This window comes from Trachinotus anak, unplaced genomic scaffold (genome assembly GCF_046630095.1).
Source record: "Trachinotus anak isolate AG129_WGS33_773 ecotype Australia unplaced genomic scaffold, CSIRO_AGI_Tana_v1 ptg000033l, whole genome shotgun sequence".
Classification (NCBI taxonomy): Eukaryota; Metazoa; Chordata; class Actinopteri; order Carangiformes; family Carangidae; genus Trachinotus; species Trachinotus anak.
The window spans coordinates 8492501-8512169 of NW_027273884.1; the positions used below are offsets into that span (position 1 = coordinate 8492501).

The following is a 19669-nucleotide window of genomic DNA, read 5'->3' on the forward strand; positions in this document are numbered from 1 at the left end:
CTGAAGGTTCAGTCTTAAAAAAGTGTGATTCGAGGTTCACTTACTAAAGTTCTTCCAGAGAACTCTTGGACCTTGAGTCCGATTTTTTTGTCAGATGTTTTGTGTTGAATTCCTTCATCCTCAGAACACAACTAGTTTTTCCTGACACTAAAACCACAGAACCAGACACGAAGGTGTTTCTACCTGCTATAAACATGGCAGAGCAGCTTGTTGATTAGGTGATCAGATCTGAACCTGCAGTAGTCCTCCAGGACATCCTTGATTGCCGTCACTGACAGCACCAGGATGATGGGAACCAGAGCGATCTCCGGCTGGAAGGCCTCCACCACAGGAACGAAGTTGAGAGCAGCGAGGAAGATGAAGTAGACGTTGGCTGAGCGATGAAGCTGCTCGAACAGGTTCCTGGGCAGGAAGGAGAGCAGAGAGTACTTCGTGGTCCGAATCTTGTTGCTCTTATACGACTTCAGGAGTCGACTCAGCTCCTCATCCTCTGAAGATGAAGGTACCACCGTCCTCTTCCTCCGCAGCTGCCCCTTGGTAGACTGACGATGGGACCAACACTTCAAGCTGAACATGAGTCCAGGTTCCTAGGGGTTCAGGTCCAGCTCCTGGTCTGAGTCTCCTCTTTTTACCTACCTGCGGTTGTTCTCCAGGTATAGTCCTGATCTCATTTCTCCTCCATTTTGCTGCTGTCCGTTTTCTACCTGAGTGTGCTGATGAAGACGGAGTGAGGGCTGAGTGGATGATTAACCTGGACCACTCCTCTACAGTCCTGACGCTGTAAAAAGACTCAAGGTTCAGGTTTTACAACCGCCTCAAGTGACGGCTTGGGTAATGAGATGTAGGACAAAGGAGGGTGAGAGAGCAGCAGCAGTCCCTGACAGGGCGGTCCCTCACATTCATGAGTCTGATAGTGAACAACACGGTTCAATGAGTCTGAGTTTATATCAATATTCCTTCAAACAAGCTGAGACCACAGACTGTCTATGACCTGGACATAGACTCTGGGTCTGAAAAGTGAAGCCAATGCTGAAGAGCCTTAAAGGTGCATTTTATCTAATGACCATTAGGGGGCGACTCCACTGGTTGTAAAAAGTCAGATTGTATTGTATTGTATCTCGACTTCTCACATGATTTATTACCTCAGTAAACATTTTCCTGATGAATTTATGGTCTCAGTCTCTAGTTTCACATCTTCTTCAATACAACATGATGTTCAGTTTTTAAATTATGTACCATTTAGAGGAAAAGAGACCATACAGCAGGGGATGCATTAGGGTGGGACTACTATGTAACTGATAGACTTTACCTGATGATCAGGATAGAGTACAGAGCAGGTCAGATCCACCCCTCACTCCTCCTCAGCTCCACCTTCTCCTCCAAACATGGTTTCTACCGGTTTCAAAACACCAAAATGTCAATGGACAAATTACAAACTGAAGGCTTCAAAACAGCAGCTCACAAACCAGTGGGTGACGTCACGGTGGGTTGAGACTGGGTTCAGATTAATGATCTAATAATATACAGGACTGTCTCAGAAAATTAGAATATTGTGATAAAGTTCTTTATTTTCTGTAATGCAATTAAAAAAACAAAAATGTCATACATTCTGGATTCATTACAAATCAACTGAAATATTGCAAGCCTTTTATTATTCTAATATTGCTGATTATGGCATACAGCTTAAGAAAACTCAAATATCCTATCTCAAAATATTAGAATATCATGAAAAAGTATACTAGTAGGGTATTCAACTAATCACTTGAATCGTCTAATTAACTCGGAACACCTGCAAGGGTTTCCTGAGCCTTGAAAAACACTCAGCTTGGTTCAGTAAACTAAATCACAAGTATGGGGAAGACTGCTGATCTGACTGCTGTCCAGAGGACCATCATTGACACCCTCCATCAGGAGGGTAAGACACAAAAAGAAATTTCTCAAAGAGCAAGCTGTTCACAGAGTGCAGTTTCAAAGCACATCCACAAAAAGTCTGTTGGAAGGGGGAAATGTGGCAGGAAACGCTGCACAACCAAGAGAGATGACCGCAGCCTTAACAGCATTGTGAAGAAGAGTCGCTTCCAGAATTTGGGGGAGCTTCAAAGACAGTGGACTGAAGCTGTCCAGGTATCAAAAGCCACTGTTCACAGACGTGTCCGGGAAATGGGCTACAATAGCCGTATTCCCATGGTCAAGCCACTTCTGAACTCAAGACAACGGAAGAAGCGTCTGACTTGGGCTATGGAAAAGAAGCACTGGACAGTTGCAGAGTGGTCCAAAGTCCTCTTTTCAGACGAAAGCAAGTTTTGTATGTCATTTGGAAGTCAAGGCGCTAGAGTCTGGAGAAAGGCTGGAGAGGAGCAAAATCCAAGTTGCTTGAAATCCAGTGTGAAGTTCCCACAGTCAGCGATGGTTTGGGGAGCCATGTCAGCTGCTGGTGTTGGTCCACTGTGTTTCATCAAGTCCAGAGTAAATGCAGCTGTGTACCAAGAGATTTTAGAGCACTACATGCTTCCGTCTGCTGAAAAGCTCTATGGAGATGATGATTTCATTTTCCAGCATGATCTGGCACCTGCCCACAGTGCCAAAACCACCAGTAGATGGTGTACTGACCATGGCATTACTGTCCTCGATTGGCCTGCCAATTCCCCTGACCTGAACCCCATAGAGAATTTGTGGGGTATTGTGAAGAAGGAGCAGAAAGACACCAGACCCAACAATGCAAATGAGCTAAAGGCCGCTATTGAAGCATCCTGGGCATCCCTAACACCTCAGCAATGCCACAGGCTGATTGCCTCCATGCCACGCCGCATTGATGCAGTAATCCGTGCAAAAGGATTCCCAACCAAGTACTGAGTGCATTAATGGACATTTTCAAATGTTTGATTTTGTTTTGCTGTTATAAATCTTTTTTTTTTTTACTTGGTCTGAGGAAATATTCTAATTTTTTGAGATAGGATATTTGAGTTTTCTTAAGCTGTATGCCATAATCAGCAATATTAGAATAATAAAAGGCTTGCAATATTTCAGTTGATTTGTAATGAATCCAGAATGTATGACATTTTTGTTTTTTTAATTGCATTACAGAAAATAAAGAACTTTATCACAATATTCTAATTTTCTGAGACAGTCCTGTATATATTTATATATATATTATTAATATATAAATATCTATATTTATATTATTTATAATTTACAAAAATGTATTATTAATATTATTAATTAATATTATTAATTTATTATTTATATTATTTATAATATTTATTATTTATATATTTAATTAATGATCTCTATCCTGGAGAGAGATGTCAACAGGCTTTTTAAGAAGCAGAACCCCCGCAAAGCAGCCGCTCCTGACTCTGTCTCTCCATCATCCCTGAAGCACTGTGCTGATCAGCTGTCTCCGGTGTTCACGGACATCTTCAACACCTCACTGGAGACCTGCCACGTGCCAGCCTGCTTCAAATCCTCCACCATCATCCCTGTCCCCAAAAAACCAAGGCCCACAGGTCTAAATGACTACAGACCCATTGCCCTGACCTCTGTGGTCATGAAATCATTTGAGCGCCTTGTCCTGTCCCACCTCAAATCCATCACTGACCCACTCCTGGACCCCCTGCAGTTCGCCTACAGAGCCAACAGGTCTGTAGATGACGCCGTCAACATGGCTCTCCACTTCATCCTCCAGCACCTGGACTCCTCAGGGACCTATGCCAGGATCCTGTTTGTGGACTTCAGCTCTGCCTTCAACACCATCATCCCAGCTCTGCTGCAGGACAAGCTCTCCCAGCTGAGAGTGCCTGACTCCACCTGCAGGTGGATCACCGACTTCCTGTCTGACAGGAGGCAGCACGTGAAGCTAGGAAAGCATGTGTCTGACTCCCAGACCATCAGCACTGGATCCCCGCAAGGCTGCGTTCTTTCTCCTCTGCTCTTCTCCCTGTACACCAACACCTGCACCTCCAGCCATCAGTCTGTCAAGCTCCTGAAGTTTGCAGACGACACCACTCTCATTGGACTCATCTCTGATGGCGATGAGTCTGCCTACAGGTGGGAGACTGACCGTCTGGTGACCTGGTGCAGGCAGAACAACCTAGAGCTAAACGCTCTGAAGACAGTGGAAATGATAGTGGACTTCAGGAAGAGCCCAGCCCCACCCACCAACATCACCCTGTGCGACTCCCCCGTGGCTACCGTGGAGAATTTTCGCTTCTTGGGAACCACAATCACAGAGGATCTCAAATGGGAGCTGAACATCAGCTCCCTCATCAAAAAAGCTCAGCAGAGGATGTATTTCCTGAGGCAGTTGAAGAAGTTCAACCTGCCAAGGACTATGATGGTGAACTTCTACACCTCCATCATTGAGTCCATCCTCACCTCCTCCATCACCATCTGGTACGCTGCTGCCACGGAGAAGGACAATAACAGACTGCAGCGTATCATCCACTCTGCGGAGAAGGTGATTGGCTGCAATCTTCCATCCCTCCAGGACCTGTATGCCTCAAGGACTCTGAGGCGTGCAGGGAAGATTGTAGCTGACTCCTCCCACCCTGGACACAAACTCTTTGTGACACTCCCCTCTGGCAGGAGGCTGCGGTCCTTCAGGACCAAAACCTCTCGCCACAAAAATAGCTTCTTCCCATCTGCTATTAGCCTTATCAACAAGGCTAGAGAGCCCCACTGTTGCTGATCCCCCTGATCCTCAATTGCACCAATCACCAGAAAAAAATCCTTGTATGCGAAAACATACTTGGCAATAAAACTGATTCTGATTCTGATTCTGATGATCTTCTACAATGAGCAGCGGCACTGGAGAGTCTTCAGGACCAGTCTCTGACTGTCCCTGAGGGGACCAGACAAGGTCCAGACTGAGCCCCTTAAGCAATCTGTGGAGAAACCTGAAGAGGACAGTTCACAGGGACCTCCTGTCCAGAGTATCTGAAAGGAAGACTGAGACAAACTGACCAGGTCAGAGTTTATAGAGACTCAAGAAGACTGAAGCTGGAACTTCTGCTGAAGGGGGTCCAACAAAGACCTGAATGGTCAGTGGAGTGTATCAGCTGATCCTGATGGCCACTGAGCTCCAGATGTCCGGGAGCAGCTCTCTGTTCTCCACAGGGTGGTATACTTCCTGTCTGACTGTAGTTTCACCACAGGTACAGCAGCTGTGGGACTCCTAGAGATCACCTAATCTGAAGGACTGTGAGCGTCAGAGACACATAAGGTTGAAGATGTGAGGTTTGAATGTGACAATGATGATGATGTTTGTAACCTGGAGACCTGGAGACACCTCTCTAAGTGAGGAGCTGGTGTCAGGTTGGATGCTGGGAGATGAGGATGGAGCAGTTTGACCTGAACACCAGTAGAGGTCAGTGTACCTGAGGTTTAACTCTTGACTGAGTCGCACAACAACAACAACAACATTTTATTCTTTCCTGAAGTTAAAACCTTCATCATGATGACAACTATCATTCAATCAACAATGTGTCCTTACAGAGGACACTTCATGACAAACATGACAACATGAGTCCTGCACCTGCACACCTGAGAAACCTGGGAACATTTCACAGGTGACACCTGAGGCTGGAACTCACTGAGGTGAATCATAGACAAATTCCCACTGTGACTGTACTGTGAACTAACGCTGCAGACACGTTACTGATGCTGCAGTGAAGAGACAGAGGTCCAACAGAACACAGACATAGACACACACAGACACACACAGACACACACAGACACACACACACACACCTACTGATCTAGTGAAACTCTTTCTTCTGTCATTAGTAACACAGAGTCTGAACTGGAGAAGTTAAAAGTCCATCAAGTCTAAAGGTAGATGCCCATGTGTTTGTGATTATAAAGCAGGTCTAGTTTCTATATCAATACTGTGAAAGTATCAAAGCCTCAGTCCACAGAGAAATGCACACAGCCTGCATTCAGAAACTGAGCATTAAAACCAGCCGTCAGAACTACTGGAACTTTTTGATGTCACAACAAAGCAGTCACCTACCTCAGCCACGTCCCAAGCCCCGCCCACTTGGACCCACCATCCATAGTCCTGTTGTTGTTTAACTTGTATAAACAACACAAGAATAAGCAGCTGACTTAACAAGCTACAAGACAAGAGGCCAACACATCACTGCACCACCTCCACAGACTGAGAAGCAGCTGCAAATGTGACTGCTTCTGGATTTTAATCTGATTTTGACCATCAACATCTACGTTTACCTGTGAGCTACAACAGTACGCTACATCTGTTAGCCTGTAGTAAGCCTGGCTGTGAGTCAAACAGAAAACAGTCAGCCAATCAGAGGAGAAGATGGTCTTCTTCACTGTGTCACAGGTTGTTTCAGGTTTTTGATGAAAAATAATCATTTCCTCATCAGTCCACACTCAGGACCTCACAATGACAGTGACCAGTTTACAGCCCCAGAGTCTCTTCAGGTACGTCCAGACCTGATGGACCTCAGAGACTGGCCTGGATCTGGATCTGGATCGGACAGAGGTTCACTCACCCACAGTAGACTAGGGCCACGTTGCTGTTGACCTTCTTGTCGAACAAATAGCGTCTGTAGTCCTCCAGGGCATCTTTGATGGCGATGACGGTGAGGACCACCACCAGAGGGATCATGGTTATTTCCTTCTGAAAGGCTTCGACAACTGGAACCCAGTTCAACAATGCCAGGAACAGGAAGTACAGGTTAGCAGCCCTGCAAAGGAAAGACCAGGGACCCCATTTAAAACCCAGGTTCACCTGAGACCTGTACCACACTGAACTTACTCTCGATCAGTTAATCAGGGTTTACTGATCCAGGAGAGGAGAGACATGAGGAGTGAGGAGGGAGGAGAGAGGAGGAGAGGAGAGGAGGGGAAAAGGAAATGAGAGAAGAAGGGAGGAGAGAGGAAAATTAGGAGAGGAGAGGAGAGAGCAGGAAAGGAGAGGGGACCTGGACCTGAATGGTCAGAACTGGACCTGTGTGGTCAGACCTGGACCTGTTATTGTGGTCTGTATTGGTCTGTAGTAGTCTGACCTGTGGAACTGCTGGAACAGGTTCATGGGGATGAAGGTCAACAGTCTGTACTTGGTGGTTCGGATGGTGTTGCCCCTGTAGCCTTTGCAGACGGCTTCGTACTCATGTTGGTGGGGTCCATGTCGGGCAAACACCGTCCTCCTCTTCCCGATGACTCTATGTGGAGAGCAGCGGGTGTCCAGGGAGCTCTTGGTGGGCAGGCCGTCGGCAGGAGAGTACCAGCCTCGCCTCGAGTCTCCGGCTAACAGTGTCCGACAGCGGTGCCGCACCCAGTGGAGCCGCTCCATCTACACAGCTGGGCTGTGAGGGAGGCAGGGCCCCCTCCTCTGTTGCCTGCTTCTCTGTGCTCCACACAAGACCTTCAAAATGTCCTGCTGCAGACAGAAGAGCGGTAACAATATAACATCAATAATTTATCTCTGCACTTCGTTCTATCTGCAGGTTCAAAGATCAGTCTGATGTTAATCTGCACTCTTCTAATTATTACAACCATGAGTCTCATCTCTGTCTGACACTCTGTTAGAATGAAAATATAAAATCTGAACAGAGCAAGTGTCAGGATGATTCTGTGGTGGGTTCAGCTACATTTAGAGCTCTGAAGAGTATTTCTGGAAACACAACACTTACATGGGACTAACTCACAATAATTGAAAGTGTATAGTGCGTTCATATTGATGAAGGAACCGAGTCTTCAGACCCCTTCACTGTGTAACAGGATGTTTCAGTCTCACTCAGTTCCTCATAGTGACAATGTGAAGATGGAAATGTTCTGAAAAACTGAAACATCACACTGACAGAAGTTTTCAGACACTGAGCTCAGGCCAAATCTGAGCAGAAACCATAAGGAGGAAGAACTGCTGCAGAGCTCAGAGACAGGACTGTGTGGAGGCTCAGTGAAGGGTCAAGAGCTCAGTGGTCTCCATCATTCTGACATGAAGAAGTCTGGAACTACAGGACTCTTCTACAGCTGGACCTGGACTAACTGAGACATCAGGGTGAAGACAGGAGATCCAGAACCTGATGGTCTCTGAGGTCGAGAGATCCTGTGGAGATGGAGAAACCACCAGATGTCAGAGGGTCCAGGCGAAGCTGAAGGACTCTGAGACAGAGAGAAACCAGTACTGAAATGTTTGGTCTCAGTTCTCAGAGTCAGGTCTGGAGTAAACCAGAACTGGTCATTCTTCTGGAAGTTTCTCCACTGTTAGTTGATCTCCGTCCACCTGAACACGAGGTGAGATAATCTGCATTCAAACTCTCTGCACTGTTTCCTCACAGCCCCCTAAAGAAATACCTGTTGACTGGATCCTGTCCCTTCTTGGTTTATTAAGGACCTTTTTCCAGCCCTCAACCTACTTTTACTGTACATAATAAACTAAACTAAACCTGATCAATCAGAGGAGTCAATAGCATAGAAACTGCTCTGTAGAAAACAGTAAATGATTATTACTCCAGTCTCTGCTCCTCGACGTCACCACTGATCTTTACAGACTGTATTAGATTGTCTGTAAAGTCTCACTGACACTGCTCAGGATCTGATCTTGCCCCTTGGTTCGTTAATCAGTCATTACAAACTAAGTTTTCACGTCTATGAAGATGACACTCAGCTTCACATCTCCATCAAGCCTGACGTCTATCATCAGCTGGTGAAGCTGCTCATTAGAAATCAAACTCTGTTTACATGCTGAGAGACTGAGAGGCTAGTTTTTAGTCCACAGCAGATTAGAAACAAACTCACTGATCTCACTCTGAACTTTGATGCTTTCACAACTTCACAAAGCCTCAGTCTTTGAAACCTCTGTGTCCTATTTGATCCAAATCTCTCTTCTGAAAAACATCAACAATATTACATAGACAGACAGCTTAAATTCATTTACTAAATATGTCCAGGATCTGTCTCATTATGTCTCGGACAGATGCTGAAATTCAACTACTGTAACACCTTTTTCTCTCTCTAAATCAACTATTATCACAGTACAACATGTACAACACACAGCTAGTAGGGTATGAACCAGGACTAGAAAATTTGATCATATTACACTGGTTCTTATTTCATTGCTTTGGCTTCCTTTGGTTTACACAAACTTGCACCATCCTCCTCCTCATGTGTCAGTCTCCCGACTACATCTAATGACCCATCAGGAAGTGACAGGGCCTCCTTCTACCAAACCTTTATTCTCAACTTCCTGTCTGAATCTAAGAGGCTGGCTCAGCTGACTCACTCAAAAGTAAACTCAACCATCTATTCACATCAGCCTTTAACCTCATTTAGTCTGTGTGAACTAGTATAGTATAGGTGAATCATTAACTTACTGGGCCCTACTATTACCTGTATTAGAGCCAGTGACATTATTTTTTAATTAGCTAAGTGACAATACTGAAGAACAACTCAGAATATCTATGATGGAGATTCTGTCATATCATGGCTCTTTTTAAATGGTAACACATAACAACAGGTGAACAGGGGAGGGAGACTGAGTGCTCATTAGAAATGTTAGATGACTGTCAGTGTACCTGTAGGTACAAGGTAAGAGAAGGGGATTGAGGGCAAAAACAAGAGGCTGATCCTGGAAGTCCAGCTAACGTTACCTACGTAGCAACAGAAAAACTCACAGATAGCTCCTTTAACAATGGTTTAATTGCATTAACCATGATATTTCCCTAACTTCAGCCATACTGTTGTTAGAGAGAAAGGGTTTCTGATCATTGGAGCTGGATGTTGACATGTTGTTGTGACAGGTCAACATTCCACCTAATGACATGATCCCAGAGAAGACTGATGGTGGTATTAAACATTACAGTCAGTCAAAGATAGACCAGTCAGCTCCTCTGAACCACCAACAGACTGTGTCTGTCCCTTCTTCACAACCTGAACTCAGAGGAACTAGCTAACAGGCTAACAGTTGATAAGCTAACAGGCTAACGTTTGATAAGCTAACAGGCTAACATTTGATGAGCTAACAGGCTAATATTTGATGAGTTAACAGGCTAACGTTTGATAAGCTAACAGGCTAATGTTTGATAACCTAACAGGCTAACATTTGATGAGCTAACAGGCTAACGTTTGATGAGCTAATAGGCTAACATTGATGCAGCAGGCCTTCTCTCTGCTGTATCTCCTCCAGTGATTGTGGGAGGAGGTCCTCCTGACCTCAGGTGGTCAGAGGAACATGTGAGACACAGTGTCCACACCTGAGACACCTGACCTCACACTGCTTCACTGTGCTGAGCAGTTTAATCACACACAGACAGACGCATGGTGGATAATTTCAACACCATTTACTCACCTTCAAAAGTTTCAAAAGTTTTAATAAAATGTTTTATTCTGATTTTTTCTTGTTTTAAACAGAACAAAAACACAGAGATCAACACATTGATTCATTAGAATACCTGGAGACAGAACCTCCTCAGCTTCTCTGTTTTCTATTTGGGTCCTTCACTACATTACTGTAGGATCGCCAGGTGATTTCAAACCTACAGAACATTATTTTAAAGACACATCACCTGATTTATTTGGAAACGATTTAAAGGTTAGTGAGCCAAGAGGACCAGTGAATAAAAGTGCCATTAGCCTGGATTTAAAAAAACAGATGGACGGAACACATCTGGTTTCAACCGACACCTGGTTCCATTATGGTGGAGCAACAGCTACATTAGCTGAGTCTCCTTCAGTTTTAGTTGTGACTGTGGGAAATTCAATTCAATTCAATTCAATTTTATTTGTCTAGCTCCAAATCATAATATACATTATCTCGAGGCACTTTACAGGGTAAGGTTGAGACCTTACTTTGTTATAAAGAAAAACCCAACAGTTCCCACAAAGAGCAAGCGCTTGGCGACAGGGGGGAGGAAACAGAGAGACATGATGAGTCTGTGATGTGAGACAGGGTCAGAACATTTATAGCCTTCAAAACAATTAGTAAGGTCTTCAACCTTATGTTCAGCATACAATTTAAAACAATTCAGTGAAAATTTATTTATCTGGTGAGGCAGAATACAAAAATTTCAAATATTTGAGTATGATCCCTGATGATGAGGATGTCTCTGAAACCCACTGACACAGATATAAACCTGCTTTATTTCCCTGTTCTCACTTGTTTTCACCTATTCTCACAGTGACAGCTCAGGAGCTCAGCCTGACTCTACTTCCTGAAACGGTTGTGTCAGTATCAGTGTCACATGTACCTGATCTCCAAGATACAACAACATGTCAAAGTCAGGATGTTTCTTTTTTCTGAACTACCCAGGTTTTACTGCCAACATGTGGTGACCCTGAGGGAAGTCCCAGCATGCTCTGGGACATGATCCTTTTTCACAGTGACTCCTACACTTCCTGATTCCAACAGAGTCAGATGTGGTTTTGCAGAAGTGGTTTGATCTGACATCAACAGAACAGAAACTTAAGTGTGATAAAAACAGCAGAAAGTCCAACCACTGTCTTTGAACATGTAGAATGGTGATAAGGTCTGAGGTGGATCACAGAACCTCCATTAACACTTGGACCACAGGAACCCTTCAGGTCACATGACATCACTGTCCTCTCTGCACCTATCTGAGGCTCTGGTGTCCTGGAGCTGGACTGTGTCTGACTAAATCATACACAGTGAGTGACTGTGTGACATCCTGCAGCTGGACACTGAGAGTCTCCAGACTCTAGTCTGAGAGCTACTGACTGAGAAACATCATTGTCCTTTACCCAAATGAGCCACTGATGAAATGAGCTGCTGATTGGACAGTGTCCAGTGGGTGTCACCCACTGTATCCAATCAGCTGATTTACCACAGGTGGACTCAAGTCCAAGTGTAGAAACATCTCAGAGGTGATCAGAGAACTGGAGGAACCTGAGCTCAGTGTCTGAAAACTTCTGTCACATTGACAGGATGTTTAGTTTTTACACATTTCCATCTTCGCTTTGTCACTATGAGAAACTGAGTGAGGACTGATGAGGGAGGAAGCTGAAACATCCTGTGACATAGTGAAGGGGTCTGAAGACTTTGTGAATGAACTGTATGTGGAGCTTCTCTTCAGTCCCATAAACATCTGCAGCTCCACAGAGTCCATCCTCTCCTGTTTCTAACAGTGTCTTTAAAACAGCTTCTGTCTGTTCTACAACTATTAAACATTCATGTACTTTTACTCTGCAGCTCTGATGTGCTCCAACAGGGAGAAACCAGCTCTGGTGTCATGTAACTGGAACCAGTCACAGTGAAGGAGGACGACAGAAGCAGCATCACTGTCTCAGACCATGAGGACTCACAGGGTCTGACACGGTCTGAAGACTGACTGAATGAACTGTCTAGTGAAGCTGATTCTGACCTCAGACCTCTTTCAGTTGTTGACCAGCAGGACTACAGGAGCCTTATGAAATCAGTTCAGTTCAATTCAATTTTATTTGTATAGTGCCAATCTGATCTGGTCTGGTCTCTCTGTGTCAGTGATGTGTTTCCTACACAGCTGCATGTTCACAGTACACATCTGTGATTCATCTGATTCACATACCAACACAAACTGGATGTATGGTTTAATGTAATCTGTTTCCACTGAGTTAAACTGGACGTGAACACATGACCTGTGTCATGGAGCCTGTTGGACCACGCCAGGTGTGGTACCTGAGAGCTGAGGACAGGCTCTGTGTTTACAGTCCGTCAGTTTAAAACGGGCCTGAGGGACGCTGTTGTTCACGGAGACTGAAATGAATGAACCGAACCGCGTTCACGTCTCTTCCTGAAACAGAGCAGCTGAGAATGGAGGTAACTCACCCTGTTCACGGCCATACGGTGTCTGTGTCTCCAGTAACGGCAGCGGCTGAGTCCCGGTCACATCTCAGCTCGGCGGTCGGTGCTGTAGACCTCACAAACAAACAGGATGTGAAACAGCCACTGAGCTGCGAGATGTTCGGCTTCCATCGCAGCGTTGTCCAACAGAACTCCACTGACAATCTGACAAATTTAGAGTTTCTGTTTAGTGTCAGTGTCGTTTAATTCGAACAGATATAACGTAGCAATTACTGAAACGTTGCATTAAATTCGGCACCAAGTGATGCAACGTAAACACATTTACAATAAATTAAATCTGAGTGTTGCTCCTTTGCCAAACATCAAGGTCACACTAAACTGGAGATTTTTAAATTGAGTTCAGTGTCTGAGCTAACATTAATAAAGTCTATATAATAATAGTAGCTTCACACAAACACAAAATAATATGTAGAACACTGTATTTACATCCACCAACGACCTGCGCGCATGTTAAAAAGTTGTTAAAAGTGACGAAGTCCGTTTTTCCAAGTCGAAGTGAACGCAGCTCATGTGACCATGTGACTGACATCAGCTGATCAACAGGCGGAACCGGAGGAGAACATGGTGGTTCTACTAAGCAGATTACCTGTGGCGGACAGTCTGAAGGTAAGAACCAGTGTGTCCGTGAATGTAACAGCTGCCGCGTTAATTAATGACGTTATTAACGAATGAAGGGTTTTACTTAGAGCTGCTGAATTAACACTGACCGAGAGACATGACGTGAGACTTGTAGACAATTACTGAGAACAACATCATCCACATAGGTGTTCTTTGATACAGACTGTGGAGCTGTGGCGTTAGAACAGACTGAACTACGGTGGCCTGCAAGTGACGAAATGTTAGCTCATATTTATTCTCAAGTCTTTAAACGTCCATACCATGGATGTATTATAATACATCCATACAGTATAAAGGGAGATGGCCATGTCTGAGCTCAGAGCCTCTCTCGTCTGATTGGCTCACTGACCCGTTGTAACTAGAGCTCCAGAGGCAGGACTGTGAGAGGAGATGTAAAACTACACAGTTTTTTTTTTTTTTTTTTTTTTTTTTTTGTGTGTGTGTGTGTGTGTGTGTGTTTTAAAAAAAAAATCTTCTGATGGATATCACCACAGGAGAAGTTAAACTATGGACCTTTAAAATCTCTGGTCTGGAGGGTGCCACCACAGTAATTAGAAACGTCGGTGCCTGACTATAATCAAAGAATACATTTAAAAGTAATTACAACATTAAAAACTGAAAATAATATTAGCGTTAAACTTGTTAATTAATAAGTCTGTTTCTTTATTATTTCTTTAAATGATAATTCATAACAATTATCAAAATAATCCTTCAGTTTTAAAATGACAAAATAATTAGTAAAATGTCAATTCAACTTCATGAGGATAACACATTTACCAATAAATCAGAATCAAGTTTGTTGTCAGGTAGGTTTTTATATATGAGGAATCTGCTGTGTTTTTTTTTTTTGTTAGTTTGTTTGTTTTGTTTATTACAATAAACATAGAGGAAGTAAAAACATGAAGATAAACAAAACCAAGAACTGTAGGTCACATATGACGCTTCAATAATGATAAAACATTTTAAAATGAAAAATATTTACAATAAAAATGTGAATCATATTTTAAAAAAATATACAAATGTGTACAGTGTGTAGTATGAATGGGGATATGAATGTTCCCTGATGTCAAGACATGATGTCCAGCACCAGCTCTGTGGCTCTGCAGACGCTGCCTCACTGGCTGCTTCTCACTGTAACACCTTACATAGGTGCTCTGTCCAGCTCACCTGTTCCTAATAATACGACTTTGAACTTCACGGCTCAGACCTTTACATGCATCATTGTTTGAGATAATCAACCAACAGTGCTCATTGTTTTCTCAGTTTGACTCTGTAAACTCTCCCTAACTACCAAAATCTCAAATGAAGCTCCATCCACAGAGCAGCAGGAGCTCTGATTAGCTGGCTGTTGACATACCAGACCAGGTTCTGGTGACATCAGTATGTGGTTTTGATCTCTACCAAACACCACAGTCCAGTCCTCACAGTCCTGCCTGGTGTGTAGCTGTGTCACAGGGTGGTGGATGGACTGTGTGGGCGGGCACCTCCTCACAGGGGGGAGTACAGCACCACCTGGAGCCTGGAGGAGTGGCTGGAGCTGCTGGACTCCCTGACAACCATCTTCCGACTGGCAGTGGGGAACAACAGCACTGATGAGGAGGTGAGACCTGGACTGGTTCAGTGACAGTCCAGGTGTTTGACCTGTGGTTTTAAATGTTCTGTGCCACATGGTTTTACCCTCAGCAGCACTGAGTGGCTGCTCTCAAGTCAGATTCTCAGGTGTCTTCCTGTTGGCTGTGGACAGGTGCTGGCTGGGCTGTCAGGTGTGGGCAGTGGCCATGCTGAGACTGTGCTGAGCGTGCTCAGAGCCAGAGAGATAGAGATCCGCCACACTCTGCTGGACAGAACCAACACCATCTCATCGTCCACACTGCAGGACTTTGACTGGCAGCTGAAGGTGAGTGAAGGTCGTCCATCACTGTGTCACTGTCCCAGCTGGATCGGGTCAAAACACCGATTTAGGGTTCTGGTGAAACAGTTCATCATCAGTGATGAGATACCGCTGTCAGTTACCTGTTAGCACACCTAAACTGAGAGAGGCCAGGTAAGACATACTGAGGATACCACAATACATGACTTACTGACTGACTTAATGTCAGTTCATTAACATTGAAAATAACAACTAAACATGCAACGTGCACTGATTGATCAAAGATTTGCCTGCATCCTCAAGCTGGCTGATTGGTTGGCTGCTCAGAGAAGAAGAGTCACACTGAAGGAAACACAGTCTGTTCCTGTCTCCCTCCCCCTCCTGCAGGTAGCTCTGTCCAGTGATAAGATCTCATCCCTCCACACCCCCCTGCTCAGCCTGAGTCTGGACCTGAGACAGGACGGAGCCCTCCGGCCCATCGCCATGGAGATGAACAGAGAAGAGTTAAACATACTCATCAGTTCACTAGAGGCTGCTAATAAGGTAAGAGTGTGTGTGTGTGTGTGTGTGTGTCAGGACCACAGGTGTCCTGTGTTCAGGTTTCTGTCTGTGAGTAGAACTTGATGTTCAAAGGTCAAAGGTCACTGTGACATCACACAGCATGTTTTTGCCTTAACTCACTTATTCATACAATAATTACGACATAACTCATGTGAATAAGGATAAAATGAAGTGATGACAGACAGTCAGACAGTCAGACAGGTCAGGCAGGAGACAGGTCAGACAGCGAGACAGGTTAGACAGTGAGACATGTTAGACAGGAGACAGGTCAGACATCTCAGATAGTCAGACAGTGAAACAGGTAAGACAGGAGAAAGGTCAGACAGTGAGACAGGTCAGACAGGACACACGTTAGACAGGTCAGACAGGAGACAGGTCAGACAGTGAGATGGATCAGACAGGAGACAGGTCAGACAGGAGACTGGTCAGACAGTGAGACAGGTCAGATAGACAATTTAACTCAAATGTGAATAAGGATAAAATGAAGGAATGACCTTTTATATCCCAAAGGTCAACCTCACTGTGACATCATAATGTTTAAGAGTGTAACTGAGGAAGTAGACTTTAACTCTGTGGGTGGAGGAAACAACCAGAGGAGGTCAAACAGTGAGACAGGTCAGACAGGAGACAGGTCAGAGAGTGAGACAGGTCAAACAGTGAGACATGTCAGACAGGAGACAGGTCAGACATCTCAGATAGTCAGACAGTGAAACAGTTGAGACAGGTCAGAGAGTGAGACGGATCAGACAGGAGACAGGTCAGACAAGTCACTCAGTAGACTAGGGTTGTCACAAGAACCGATACTTCCGGTATCAATTCGATACCAACACGCAAAAAATACATCGATACCTTTTTTCTGGTACCGTCAGAACCGAATATTCAACTTTCCCGCGGCGAGCCGTGTCGATTCTTGGCGGAAGTGACGGGGGCAGTGTCCGCGTGTGAGCAGCACAGAGCAGTCAGCGGCGCTGAAGAAGAAAACCTGAGATAATAACTTTTATATACAGCCTGTGGATAACAATGACAATGGCTTCAGCAGGTGGGAGTGGAAGCACAACACTTAGGCTCGGTGACGAAACAGGTACGAAGAGTCGCGAGTGGAAATATTTTGCATCGGAGGCGGATGAATACGGAGCAATTCTAGACACAAACAGGCCGACATGCAAACAGTGGCTGGTGTTAGAGGTTTTAGTGATGTGAGATCAGGCTCCACACCACTGTAGTTTAGTTATTTATCTGCATATTTATAAGAAGAAGAATATTGTTTGTTTTAAATACTTGAAGGCTCCATGCCACTGCTGTTCTTTTTTGAATGTAAATAGTTGAATATTGTTGTTATTTATTACCATAAAGCACAGTATTGCTTGTTTTTATAGTGGTGTTAAATACTTGACAGTTTAAAGCAGTTTTCAATAAATTAGTGAATTTAAAAGTACATGGGTTCAGGTTTTTTTTGTTTTTTTTTTTAAGATATTTTTTGGGCATTTTTTTGCCTTTATTGACAGGACAGCAGAGAGTGACAGGACAGGGGCAGAGAGAGAGAGGGAATGACACGCAGGAAAGAGTCGGGCCGGTCAGGAGTTGAACCGGCGCTCAGCTGCTAAGAGCATCTGCTCATGTGGTACGCGCCCTAACCACGCCGCCATCGGGCCGCCCTGTTTTTTTTTTTTTTTTTTTTAATTGTGGTATCGAATTAGTATCGAGAATCGTGGAAAATTACAGGTATTGTTATCGACTACAGAAATTCTGGTATCGTGACAACCCTACAGGAGACAGGTCAGACAGTGAGACAGGTTAGACAGTCAGACAAGTCAGACAGGAGACAGGTCGGCTCAGACCTTAAAGCTGCATGAATTATTTTGTGTGTCCACCTGGGGGGCCGGACTCAGGAGCCTCACCTGAGCCACACCTTTAACATCAGTCATATGATTCAGCTTTACTATGGAAACAGAGCAGTTCACTCAAACTGCCATTATTATGAAGCTGAAATATTAAACACATCATCACTTATTGATGACGTTGACAGATGATTTAACACAACATCAGCTTTTTGAAGACATCAGTGATGTCATGATGACTGATGTGTGTCTGTGTGTTGCAGGTGATGCTGCAGTTGAAATGATGGGAGGTTGTTTAAGCTGTCAACCACAGGAAGTCCAGACAGTCATGTGGTCAAAGAAGAAGGACAGAGACTCTCTCCTGTGGTGTCTCAGGCATGATGATGATGATGGTGATGTCACTGATGATGATGACCTCTTTAACACAGTCGTGTTTATCAGCAGTTGAACCCTCTCACTTTGTGTTTTTGTCATGAACATGCTTGAATAAATGTTTCTTTTGTTTTTCATCTGATTGGATTTAATTGAGCCTCAGTCTGACATTAAGACCCCTGTCAGACAGATGGTCTGATGTCAGACAGACAGTCTGATGTCAGATAGACGGCCTGATGTCGGACCCCGTCAGACAGATGGTCTGATGTCAGAAAGACGGTCTGGTGTCAGACAGACGGTGTGATGTGGGACCGCAGCCTGATGTTGGACCCACGTCGGACAGACGGTCTGATGTCAGACAGACGGTCTGATGTCAGACCCCCGTGTTCCACACACAGTTCGCTCACAAAGTCTTCAGACCCCTTCACTGGGTCACAGGATGTTTTAGCTTCTTCCCTCATCAGTCCTCACTCAGTTTCTCATAGTGACAAAGCGAAGATGGAAATGTGTTAAAGTAAAAACTAAACATCACATTGACAGAAGTTTTCAGACACTGAGCTCATCTCTTACATTTTTCTACACCTAAACTTGAGTCCACCTGTGGTCAATCAGCTGATTGGACACACACCTGTCTATATCAGGTCTCACAGCTGACGATGCAGACCAGAGCAGAAACCATAAGGAGGAAGAACTGCTGCAGAGCTCAGAGACAAGATTGTGTCACGGCTCAGTGAAAATTCAAGAGCTCAATGGTCTCCATCATTCTGACATGAAGGAGTCTGGAACAACCAAGACTCTTCTAGACTTGGACGTGGACTAATTGAGACATCAGGGAGAGGGAGGCCAGGATCCTGATGGTCTCTGAGCTCCAGAGATCCTGTGCGGAGGACATTTCTAAAAAATGTTGTCACTTTATGGATTAATAAGATTCATGAGCGTTCATGAACGTTCACGAGTCAAAAACGTTTTACCCATTTAAAATTACATCTACAAGTGAAGATTTCTGAAGACTTTGTGTTGGGATAAAAGTTAGCATGTTTTCTTCTTACATTCATATTTATACCAAACTCCCTGTTTGTGTTGCTGAGAACGTGTCTGACACTGAGAAAACTCAGACTGAGCCTCATACAGACTTCAGATCAACAGTTTGGATGTTGTGTCTGTGTGTGAAAAGAAGTTGTTACACTGTAACATGAGCAGCTCAGGGCTTAAACCTGAGGACAGGCAGTAGCCACGATCACCCAGGACACAGGAGTCAGGCTGTGTCCTGCAGATGATGAGACAGCTGTCTGTCTGATGATGACACACTGGGCTCAGCTGCAGACAGACAGCATCTCTGCTGACAGCTGCAGACCTGTTAATTGGACTAATGCATTCTCCTCCACAGCTTCACTCCTGGCCCTTGGTCTGTGTGAGGACCAAGGCCCCTCAGTAAGTGAGCAGCTGGATGTGACAGAGGTGGAGTCGGAGCTGAACTAGAGTCTGCTATAATGTAAGAGGCTGCAGGCTAATTAATGCAGTGAGCTTCAGAGATGTCATCTGGAGAACCTTCTCTGTGCACAGATGAAAAGTGGACCTGGACCTGGA

At 44.5% G+C, this 19669-nt stretch overlaps 2 protein-coding genes across 3 annotated transcripts in view; one reads left to right on the plus strand and one right to left on the minus strand.

The window, feature by feature from the left end:
- The window catches only part of atp10d (ATPase phospholipid transporting 10D), a 36746-nt gene extending 23820 nt beyond the window's left edge, over window positions 1-12926 (minus strand). The window contains exons 1-3 of one of the 2 annotated variants that reach the window (XM_071471164.1): window positions 12788-12926; window positions 7032-7405; window positions 6516-6710 (exon numbers count right to left, since the gene is read on the minus strand). In XM_071471164.1, the coding sequence (XP_071327265.1) occupies window positions 6516-6710; window positions 7032-7318 (482 nt within the window). In that variant the 5' untranslated portion in view covers window positions 7319-7405; window positions 12788-12926. Of the gene's footprint in view, window positions 1-183; window positions 1417-6515; window positions 6711-7031; window positions 7406-12787 lie in introns of those variants that run through there. The other variant, XM_071471165.1, reaches the window with a different exon arrangement.
- A 362-nt stretch (window positions 12927-13288) lies between these two features.
- Window positions 13289-18219, plus strand: commd8 (COMM domain containing 8). The gene is made up of 5 exons (XM_071471172.1): window positions 13289-13429; window positions 14886-15041; window positions 15186-15338; window positions 15699-15854; window positions 17974-18219. The coding sequence occupies exons 1-5, from the start codon at window positions 13385-13387 to the stop codon at window positions 17992-17994; spliced, it is 531 nt and encodes a 176-aa protein (XP_071327273.1). The 5' UTR covers window positions 13289-13384; the 3' UTR covers window positions 17995-18219.
- Window positions 18220-19669: the final 1450 nt, after the last annotated feature.